This window comes from Dendrobates tinctorius, unplaced genomic scaffold (genome assembly GCF_039654945.1).
Source record: "Dendrobates tinctorius isolate UK_male_01 unplaced genomic scaffold, ASM3965494v1 ptg000015l, whole genome shotgun sequence".
In the NCBI taxonomy this organism is placed as follows: domain Eukaryota; kingdom Metazoa; phylum Chordata; class Amphibia; order Anura; family Dendrobatidae; genus Dendrobates; species Dendrobates tinctorius.
The window spans coordinates 32919102-32931350 of NW_027361683.1; the positions used below are offsets into that span (position 1 = coordinate 32919102).

General features: G+C 39.3%; 1 protein-coding gene across 1 annotated transcript in view; it reads left to right on the top strand.

Moving 5' to 3' along the window:
• Positions 1-12249, top strand: part of LAPTM5 (lysosomal protein transmembrane 5) — a 170292-nt gene that overhangs the window by 70769 nt on the left and 87274 nt on the right. The window contains exon 5 of the mRNA XM_073563328.1: positions 7764-7892. Coding sequence (XP_073419429.1) covers positions 7764-7892 — 129 coding nt within the window. The remainder of the gene's footprint in view (positions 1-7763; positions 7893-12249) is intronic.

Here is a 12249-nt window from a genome sequence, read left to right on the forward strand (position 1 = left end):
ATAATAGGGAATGGTCCAGTGTGTCAAAGGCAGCCGACAGGTCCAGGAGGAGGAGGACAGAGTAGTGTCGCTTGCTCTTGGCGGTTAAGAGGTCAATGGTGACCTTAGTAAGGGCAGTTTCAGTGGAGTGGTGTGACCGGAAGCCAGATTGTAAGCGGTCGAAGAGGGAGCAAGAAGAGAGATGGGAGGACAGTTCAAGGTAGACGTGTTGTTCCAGGAGCTTGGAGGCGTAGGACAGAAGTGATATAGGGCGATAGCTAGATACAGAGGATGGGTCAAGAGAGGGCTTTTTGAGGATAGGTGTGATGGAGGCATGTTTAAAGCTTGAGGGGAAAACACCAGTTGTTAGTGATAGTTTGAAGAGATGGGTTAGGGTTGGGATGAAGACTGTGGTGAGGTTTGGTATGAAGTGGGATGGGATCGGGTCAAGTGCACAGGTGGTGAGATGTGATCTTGAGAGTAGAGTGGAGAGTCGATCTTCTGTAATGGTGCAGAAGTTGGTTAGCCCTAACCCTATCCCTAACCCTAATGGGAAAATGGAAATAAAAACATTTTTTTAATTTTACTATTTTTCCCTAACTATGGGGGTGATAACTGGGGGGTTGATTTACTATTTATGGCGGTTTTTATGTTTGGCAGCTGTCACATGCTCAAAGATGCTTTTTATTGTAAAAATAGTTTTTGCATCACCACATATTGAGACCTATAATTTTTCCGTATTTCAATCCACCGAATCATGTGAGGTCTTATTTTTTGCGGGACAAGTTGATGTTTTTATTGGTTCCATTTTCGGGCATGTGACATCTTTTGATCACTTTTTATTCCGATTTTTGGGACGCAGAATGAACAAAAAACAGCGTTTCATGAATTTCTTTTGGGGGGTGCGTTTACACCGTTCCGCTTGTGGTAAAATTGATAAGGCTGTTTTATTCTTCGTGTAATTACGATTAAAGCAATACCTCATTTATGTCTTTTTTATGTTTTGGCGCTTTTATACAATGAAAACAATTTTATATAAAAAATAATTATTTTTGCATCGTTTTATTCTGCGAGCTATAACTGTTTTATTTTTTTGGTGATGACGGCTCGCTTTTTGCGGGACAAGATGACGTTTTCAGCGGTACCATGGATATTTATATGCGTCTTTTTTATCGCGCGTTATTGCACTTTTTGTTTGGCGGTATGATAATAAATCATTATTTTTTGCTTCGTTTTTATTTATTTTTTAAGGGGTTTGCTAAAAGGGTTAACTAATGGGACAGTTTTATAGGGCCGGTCGTTACGGATGCGGCGATACCAAATATGGGTACTTTAATTTTTTTTTTTTTTTTTATTTCCAAGAAATGAATTTATTAGGGAATATTTTTTTTTTCTTAATTTATTTAGCGATTTTTTAACCCCTTCACCCCCAAGGGTGGTTTGCACGTTCATGACCGGGCCAATTTTTACAATTCTGACCACTGTACCTTTATGAGGTCATAACTCTGGAACGCTTCCATGGATCCCGGTGATTCTGACATTGTTTTCTCGTGACATATTGTACTTCATGTTAGTGGTAAAATTTCATTCAAATAACTTGCGTTTATTTGTGAGAAAAACGGAAATTTGGCGAAAATTTTGAAAATTTCGCAGTTTTCCAACTTTGAATTTTTATGCCCTTAAATCTCAGAGATATGGCACCCAAAAAACTTGATAGCTAACATTTCCCACATGTTTACTTTACATCAGCACAATTTTGGAACCAAAATTTTTTTTTGTTAGGAAGTTATAAGGGTTAAAAGTTGACCAGCGATTTCTCATTTTTACAACACCATTTTATTTTTACGGACCACATCACATTTGAAGCCACTTTGAGGGGTCTATATGATAGAAAATACCCAAAAGTGACACCATTCTAAAAACTGCACCCCTTAAGGTGCTTAAAACCACATTCAAGAAGTTTATTAACCCTTTAGGTGCGTCACAGGAATTTTTTTGAATATTTAAAAAAAAATGAACATCTAACTTTTTTTCACAAAAAAAGTACTTCAGGTTCAATTTTTTTTATTTTACCAAGGGTAACAGGAGAAATTGGACTGCAAAAGTTATTGTGCAATTTGTCCTGAGTACGCTGATACCCCACATGTGGGGGTAAACCACTATTTGGGCGCATGGCAGAGCTCGGAAGGGAAGCAGCGCCATTTGACGTTTTTGGCTGGAATTGAGATCGGACATCATGTCGCGATTGGAAAACCCCTGATGTACCAAAACAGTGGAAACCCCCCACAAATGACACTATTTTGGAAACTAGACCCCCTAAGGAACTTATCTAGATGTGTGGTGAGAACTTTGAACCCCCAAGGGCTTCACAGAAGTTTATAAAATAAAGCCGTACAATTAAAAAATCATATTTTTTCCACAAAAATGATAATTTCACCCTCAATTCTTATTTTTCCAAGGGTAACAGGACCGTAAAAGTTATTGTGCAATTTGTCCTGAGTACGCTGATACCCCACATGTGGGGGTAAACCACTATTTGGGCGCATGGCAGAGCTCGGAAGAGAAGCAGCGCCATTTGACGTTTTTGGCTGGAATTGAGATCGGACACCATGTCGCGATTGGAAAACCCCTGATGTACCAAAACAGTGGAAACCCCCCACAAATGACACCATTTTGGAAACTAGACCCCCTAAGGAACTTATCTAGATGTGTGGTGAGAACTTTGAACCCCCAAGGGCTTCACAGAAGTTTATAACGCCCGGGCGTGAAAATAAAAAATTCGTATTTTTTCCACAAGCATGATCTTTTTTTATTTTCCCAAGGGTACCAGGAGAAATTGGACCCCAAAAGTTGTTGCCCAATTTGTCCTGAATATGCTGATACCCAATATGTGGGAGAAAACTACTGTATGGACACACGTCGGGGCTCGGAAGGGAAGTAGTGACGTTTTGGAATGCAGACTTTGATGGAATGGTCTGCGGGTGTCATGTTGCTTTTGGAGAGCCCCTAATGTACCTAAACAGTGGAAACCCCCCACAAGTGACCCCATTTTGAAAACTAGACCCCCTAAGGAACTTATATAGATGTGAGGTGAGCACTTTGAACCCCCAAGGGCTTCACAGAAGTTTATAATGCCCGGGCATGAAAATAAAAAAATTGTATTTTTTCCACAAACATGATCAATTAGTCCCCAATTTTTTTATTTTCCCAAGGGTAACAGGAGAAATTGAACCCCAAAAGTTGTTGTCCAATTTGTCCTGAGTACGGTGACGCCCCATATGTGGGAGAAAACTACTGTATGGGGACACGTCGGGGCTCGGAAGGGAAGAAGTGACGTTTTGGAATGCAGACTTTGAGGGAATGTTCTGCGGGTGTCATGTTGCATTTGGAGAGCCCCTAATGTACCTAAACAGTGGAAACCCCCCACAAATGACCCCATTTTGGAAATGAGACCCCCTAAGAAACTTATCTAGATGTGTGGTGAGCACTTTGAACCCCCAAGTGCTTCACAGAAGTTTATAATGCCCGGGCATGAAAATAAAAAATCGTATTTTTTCCACAAACATGATCAATTAGTCCCCAATTTTTTCATTTTCCCAAGGGTAACAGGAGAAATTGGACCCCAACAGTTGTTGTCCAATTTGTCATGAGTACGCTGACACCCCATATGTGGGAGAAAACTACTGTATGGACACACGTCGGGGCTCGGAAGGGAAGTAGTGACGTTTTGGAATGCAGACTTTGATGGAATGGTCTGCGGGTGTCATGTGCGTTTGGAGAGCCCCTGATGTACCTAAACTATTGAAACTCCCCACAAGTGGCCCCATTTTGGACACTAGACCCCCCACAGAACTTATCTAGGTGTGTGGTGAGCACTTTGAACCCCCAAGTGCTTCACAGAATTTTATAACGCTCGGACGTGAAAATAAAAAAATAATTTTTTTCCACAAAAATGATATTTTTGCCCCCAATTTTTTATTTTCCTAAGGGTAACAAGAGAAATTGGACCCCAAAAATTGTTTTGCAATTTGTCCTGAGTAGGCTGATACCCTACATGTGGGGGTAAGACACTGTTTGGGCGCATGTCAGAGCTTGGAAGGAAAGGAGCACCATTTGACTTTTTCAACTCAGAATTGGCTGGATTTGAAATCAGACTCCATGTTGCATTTGGAGATCCCCTGATGTGCCCAAACAGTGGAAACCCCCAATTCTAACTCCAACACGAACCCCAACACACCCCTAACCCTAATCTCAGCCCTAACCCTAGCCCTAGCCCTAACCCTAACCCTAACCCTACCCTAACCCTAACCCTAACCGTAATGGAAAAATGGAAATAAATACATTTTTTTAATTTTATTATTTTTCCCTAACTAACTGGGTGATAACGGGGGGTTTGATTTAATATTTATGGCGGTTTTTATGTTTGGCGGCTGTCGCATGCTAAAAGACGCTTTTTATTGTAAAAATAGTTTTTGCATCACCACATATTGAGAGCTATAATTTTTCCATATTTTGACCCACTGAGTCATGTGAGGTCTTATTTTTTGCGGGACAAGTTGACGTTTTTATTGGTACCATTTTCGGGCATGTGACATTTTTTTTATCGCTTTTTATTCTGATTTTTGGGACGCAGAATGAACAAAAACCATCGTTTGATGAATTTCTTTTGGGGGGGTGCGTTTACACCGTTCCGCGTGCGGTAAAATTGATAAAGCGGTTTTATTCATCGGGTCAGTTCGGTTACAGCGATACCTCATTTAGGTCGTTTTTTTATGTTTTGTCGGTTTTATGCAATGAAAACTATTTTATATAAAAAATAATTATTTTTGCATCACTTTATTCTGCGAGCTATAACTTTTTTAATTTTTTGCTGATGATGCTGTGTGGCAGCTCGTTTTTTGCAGGACAAGATGACGTTTTCAGCGGTACCATGGATATTTATATGCGTCTTTTTGATCGCGCGTTATTACACATTTTGTTTGGCGGTATGATAATAAATCATTATTTTTTGCTTCGTTTTTTATTTTTATTTTTTAAGGGGTTCGCTGAAGGGGTTAACTAATGGGACAGTTTTATAGGGCGGGTTGTTACGGACGCGGCGATACCTAATATGTGTACTTTTATTGTTTTGTTTTGTTTTTATTTTCAAAAAATGGATTTATTTGGGGGAATATTTTTTTTTTTTTTTGTAATTTATTTGGCGATTTTTTTTAAATTATTTTAACACTTTATTTTTATTTTTTTTTACTTTATTAAATAGTCCCAGGTGGGACATCACTGTTCTGTGACAGATCGCTGATCTGTCACATCACAGATCACTGTGACAGATCAGCGATCTGTCACAGGCAGTGCAGAAGGCTTCCTCATGCCTGCGCTTTGCAGGCACTGAGGAAGCCAGCTTCCTGCAGGCCCCCAAAGGCCCCCGTCGCCTTCTTGGATTCGGAAAGGAAAAGGAGCCAAGTGGATGAATGTCATCCGCTCAATGCCAACTTTTATATCCCATTGACTTGCATTGGGGTCGGGTTTCGGACGAAACTCCGACTTTTTTTGCCCTAGTCGGACCAGTTTCATCTGAAACAAATTTTGTTTCAGTCGGGTTTCATGAAACCCGATCCGACCAAAGTCGCTCAACTCTATTCACCACTTTATTAAAAAAAGGTTCCCACTTCCTAGCCCCGCACGTTGTAATGGGTATGTTTGGATATGTGTCTTCAGTACATGTAAAAACAGATGCTATACATTGCCACATTCAGAAATTATGACAAATTTTGGTGTCCTTTTTACCCATTTCCATGCGTCACAATGTGCAGTTGAATCTAGGGATAAAACAAAATTTTTGTAGTAAAAATGTATTTTTTTTCGACACCGCCCAATGGTAAGAAATTCTGTGACACACATGGTGTCAATATGATCACTGCAACCCTATATAAATTTACAGATAGGTGTAGTTTGTAAAATGAGGTCACTTAATTGGAGGGGTTTCTGCTGTTTTGGCACTTCAAGGGCATTGTCAGTGTGACATGACATCCTCAAACCATTTCAGCCAAATGTGCACTGCAATATGGTGCTCAGTCCCTTCTGAGCTTTGTACTGTGCCTCAAAAGTAGTTTTTTGACCACATTGCTCATTCATGAGAAATTGCATAACATATTTTGTGGTCCATTTGAAAAATGACTACTTGAGGCCAAAGTAACATTTTAGTGGCAAAAATTGTAATTTTCCATTGACTTAGCCCAATGTTAAATAATTATGTGAATCCTCTGAGTATTAAAAAGGCTCAATAATTCTCTAGATAACTTCCTCAAGAGTTATATTTTCAAAAAATGGTTATACTTGTGGGGGTTTCTGCTGTTTTGGCATGTCAGAGGCTCTTCAAATGTGACATGGTATCCGCAATCTGATCCAGACAAAATTGCACTCCAGAATTTACTTGCCGCACCTTCCCTTATTAACCCTGTTGTGTGCTCAAAGAGTAGTTTTCCACCACATGTGGTGTATCGGTGTACTCAGGATAAATTGCACAACAAATTGTATCATCCATTTTCTCCTGTTACTCTTGTGAAAATGTAAAATTTGGGGCTGAAGCAACATTTTTGCTGGAAATATGTATTTTTTCATTTTCCGTTATAAAATTCTGTGAAGTACCTGTTGGCTCAAGGTGCTCACCATACCTCTAACATCAGCTATCTATTCCAGCCAAAATTCCGCTCCAGAATTCAATTGGTGCTCCTTCCTTCCCAGTCCTGCCGTATGCCCAAACAGTAGTTTTACACCACATATAAAGTACTCAAGATACAATGCACAACAAATCCTTTTACCCTTCTGAGAATGAAAAATGTGGGGCTAAATTAACATGTTTTTTGGGAAAATGTATTTTTTAATTTTAACAGCTAAACATTATAAAATTCTGTGAAGCACCTCAAGCATTCAAGGTACTCACCACACATCTAGATGAATTCCTTAAAGGATGTGGTTTCCAAAATGGACTCACTTGTGGAGGTTTTCCACTGTTTAGGCATCTCCTGTTACCCATGTGACAGGGTTAATAAACTTTTTAAATGTGATCTAGAGTACTTTGAGGGGTGCAGTTTTTAAAATGGTGTCACTTTTGGGTATTTTCTGTCATCTAGGCCCCTCAAAGTCATATCAAACGTGATGTGGCCTGTAAAAAAAAGTTTTTTTAAGTAAAATGAGAAATTGCAGATAAACTTTTAAACCTTCTAACTTTCTAACAAAAAAATTGGGTTTGAAAAATGATGCCAATGTAAAGTAGCTATATGGGAAATGTTAGTTATAAATTATTTTATACAGCATGACTAACTAGTTTAAGAATATAACACTTGAAAGTTAGAAAATTGCTAAATTTTAAAAACTTGCAATAAAATAAAAATATTTTCACAAACATAAATTTACCACTAACATAGTACTATGTGTCACAAAGAAACAATCTCAGAATCACTGTGATATGTTGAAGTGTTCCAGAGTTATTACCATATAAAGTGATATTGGTCAGAATTGCAAAATTTGGCCTGGCCGGGAAAGAGAAAACAGGCTTCTGGGTGAAGGTGTTAAAGGATCGATATTAACTTTTAGAACTGCTACATTCAAAAGCTGGCAGTAGATTTCAGAACCTCTTCGTCTTATAAGAGGCATCTTTAAAGGGGTTCTTTTAGAAAAAGATAAAATGTCGTCCCTGATATAATTCAAACTGGAGCTTGTCTATGTGTGAGTGTGTGTAGAATGCCTAAATGTGAATACCTATGATATTTGTTGTTTTTTTGTAGGCAATATCCAAGCTGGAGACTGAGTCAACGCATTGGAGTTCTTTTCAGATGTGCCTTAGATTGATGATTACCTGTAGCTGTTATGTTGAAGTTCCCACCTTCATAAACCTAAGTCGTACAAATTACAATGTATGTAATGGATATTTATACAGTGTTATGCTTTATATAAATTATACTATCCACCATTTCATATGAGAAGTCACCTAAAATCTTCTGCTCAGTTGTTAAAACTATGGCAAGGTCATAAATAATTTTTGCTGGATCAGCACAGATAAGACTGAAATTACATTTAGCATCAGGGGCAAACATGGGGTGCACATCTATCAAGCTGTCTTCGGAGCTGATACCATGCCATACATTTTAGCTGGCGGCTTTGTTAATTTGTATGGCATGCACACCTTGAATATTGGGTACGGTAAGTTTTTTACCTCTGTTTTTGTAAGCCAAAGCCAGGAGTGGAAAAATCATAAGAAAAGTATAATAGAAACATGTAAACCACTTTGGCATTTTGTTACCCACTACTGGTTTTGGCTTACAAATGCTGAGGTAAAACTATTGGAATAATGCTTATTATTATATAAAGTTCTGTGAAAAAGTGTTTGCCCCCTTCCTGATTTCCTATTATTTTGCATGTTTGTCACAGTTAAATATTTCGGATCACCAAACAAATTTAAATATTAGACAAAGATAACACAAGTAATCACAACATGCAGTTCTTAAATGAAGGTCTTTATTATTACAGGGAACCTGTCACCAGGTTTGGCCAATATAAGAAACGGCCACTGCCTTTCAGGACTTATCTGCAGCATTCTATACTGCTGTAGATAAGCCCCCTGAACCAACCTAAAAAGAAAAAAAAAAACTTTTATTATACTCACCTGCAGGGTAGTCCGGTCCAATGGGTGTCGCAGGTCCAGGTCCGGCACCTCCCATCTTCTTGCGATGCCGCGTTCCTGCTTGCTGCAGGCTCCCAGGCATCACGCTCCTGTGCAGGCGTACTTATCTGCCCTCAAGCCAATAGAGTTCCTCATCTACAATAATATGATCCCCTCAAAAAAATTTAGTTACAAAAATACAAAGAAAGAAGAAGGAGCACTGATCATAAATCTTAATAAAAATTCCAATTTATTAAATAGATATTAACATAATTAACAAAGCAACATAGAACCATGGATTGTAGTAATATTATGGGACATATCAAAATGAGGAAATGGTTGCACTCAATTGCATTAAGACATGTCAATATGAAATATATGAAGTGTGAATAGCATATTGGCTTTTCAAATTTAGAAAAAACATATGAGATACTTAGCACAAAATTTTGCCAAAAGATGTGAGCCCATTCACTAACGTCAAGGTGATCTCATTGAACAGGTCCCTATTCTAACTGCCTAGTGTGAACTAACCTCTGGCTAATAACATGGTAAAGCCTGTATTTATAGGAAGATAGGAACCAAAATGTGATTGGATGTAATTAAAATTACAGCTTGATGAAGGGCAGAGTGCTCAGTCAGAAAGCTAACATACAAATGACAGAAAAACTGACGGTACATCTAGAACTAGTCTGAATAAGTGCATACCAAAAAACAGCTTACATATAAAAATGAGGAAATGGTTGCACTCAATTGCATTAAGACATGTCAATATGAAATATATGAAGTGTGAATAGCATAATGGCTTTTGAAATTTAGAAAAAACATATGAGATACTTAGCACAAAGTTTGGCCAAAAGATGTTAACCCATTCACCAACGTCAAGGTAATCTCATAATCGAATGGGTCCCTATTCTAACTGCCTAGGCTTGATGTCAGCGGACATTACGATTAGTGATGAGGAAAATTGTTCGGAAAATGATCGCCAAGTATAAATTCGGCATGAATATGGCACATTCAGATTTATTCGGAAACACGAGCAAAATTTTATAAAATCGGGAAAAATCAGTAATATTTGGTAAAAGTGCATGATAATATTTACATTGCCACAAAAGTATTTTCAGCACTTTAGCAACTATAATGGTGGTGTATCATGAGTGTTTGGCACGTGTTTGATTAGGGGAGGGGGTTTGCAGAGCTGCGTTCTTGTACACAGTCATTTTTTTCCCCCTAACTTTATGTGTGCACATTGCAGCTAGCCAATCAGGATGCAGTAAACACCCACAACGGCTTGTGTCATTGGCTGCTGAAATCACAAGTCCTTCATATAAATAGCGGATATCTTGTTTTAATGCCATTTTGACACTGTAACAGTGCAGAGAGGCTGCTCCTGGTGCTGGAACTGTTAGCAGCAAGATTTTACCTAGTTAGCTAGACTGTTGTATATCAGTCACATAGTGTAGCTAGCTTCAGTCCAGTGCGGCTGCTAAATTTACCTTTAAGCACTTTTTTTGCCATTACTGAGGTCCACATATAAAGCCAGCAGGGCACATGTCCTACAAGTGTGTTGTGCAATGCTTCTATTGTGCTCTATGCATGAGTATAGCATTCTAAATAATATTTTTACACTAGTTAGGCCTCTTTCACACTTCAGTTTTTTACAATCAGTCACAATCCGCCAGGTTTTGAAAAAAATCCAGACACTCATTTAACCCGAAATTCTTTTTGAGTGCCGGACAAAAAAAAAAAATTCTCTCTCTCTCTCTCTCTCTCGTTTGTAGCATCTAGTGTGTTATAGAGGCCTGATACAGAGGCCATCAATTAATTCTTCTGTTCCTAGTGTCATAAAGTGGGGGACATCTCACATTCAAATAGTTTGTAGCATCTAGTGTTTTATACAGGCCCGATCCAGAGGCCACAGAAAATTCTTGTGTTACTAACGTTATACAGTAGGAGACCTGACTTTTAAATAGTTTGTAGCATCTAGTGTGTTATAGAGACCTCATCCATAGGCAATCAAAAACTCTTCTATTCCTAGTGTCAAACAGTAGGGGACATCTCACATTCAAATAGCTTGTAGCATCTAGTGTGTTATAGAGGCATGATCCAGAGACCACAAAAAATTATTGTGTTACTAATGTCATACAGTGGGAGACCTGACTTTCAATTAGTTTGTAACATCTTGTGTTATAGAGGCCTGATTAGGTTGCATTTTGGGCACTCGGTCTCAAAAAGGTTTGCCATCACTGACCTAGGGTGTTATAGAGGCCTGATACAGAGGCCACAAAAATTTCTTCTGTTCCTAGTGTCATACAGTAGGGGACCTGACTGTCAAATAGTTTGTAGCATCTAGTGTGATATAGATGTCAGATACAGAAGGCATCAAAAACTTCTGTTCCTAGTGTCATACAGTAGGAGACATCTCACATTCAAATAGTTTGCAGCATCTAGTGTGTTATAGAGGCCTGATCCATAGGCCACAAAAAATTCTTCTGTTCCTAGTGTTATACAGTAGGGGACATGACTTTCAAATAGTTTGTAGCATCTAGTGTGTTATAGAGGCCTGATAGAGAGGCCACCAAAATTTTTTTCTGTTCCTAGTGTTATACAGTAGGAGACCTGACTTTCAAATAGTTTGTAGCATCTAGTGTGTTATAGAGGCCTGTTACAGAGGCCACCAAAAATTATTCTGTTCCTGGCGTCATACAGTAGGGGACATCTCACATCCAAATAGCGTGTAACATCTAGTGTATTATAGAGGCCTGATCCAGAGGACATAAAAAATCTTTTTCTGTGTTACTAATGTCATACAGTAGGAGACCTGACTTTCAAATTGTTCATAGCATCTAGTGTGTCATAGAGGCTTTTTACAGAGGCCACCAAAAATTCTTCTGTTCCTAGTGTCATACAGTAGGGGACATCTCACATTCAAATAGTTTGTAGCATCTAGTGTGTTATGTGTTACAGAGGCCTGACCCATAGGCCACCAAAAAAAATCTCTGTTCTTAGTGTCATACAGTAGGAGACCTGACTTTCAAATAGTTTGCAGCATCTAGTGTGTTATAGAGACCAGATACAGAGGCCACCAAAAAATTATTTTGTTCCTAGTGTCATACAGTAAGGGACATCTCACATTCAAATAGTTTGTAGCATCTAGTGTGTTATAGAGGCCTGATCCATAGGCCACAAAAGTTCTTCTGTTCCTAGTGTCACACAGTAGAGGACATGACTTTCAAATAGTTTCTAGCATCTAGGGCAGTGATGGCGAACCTATGGCATGCGTGCCAGAGAGGGCACGCAGAGTCCTCTCAGCTGGCACGCGGCCTCGCTTCACTGCTCCGGAGCTGCAGCTTCCTTCCTCTCACTTCCTCTCACTTATTGAGCGGTGCGGCCACAGAGCTGAATGATAATGTCATCCAGCCGTGGCCACGCAGCTCAGTGTGTGAGAGGAAGTGAGAGGAAGGAAGCTGCCGCCGCGCGGAGAGGTGAGTGTGGCACTGGTGTGTGTGTGGCCGCTGGTGTGTGTGTGTGTGTGTGTGGGGCCACTGTTGTGTGTGTGTGTGGGTGTGAGTGTGGCTGCTGGTGTGTGTGTGATGGGGAGAGGGCCAATGATG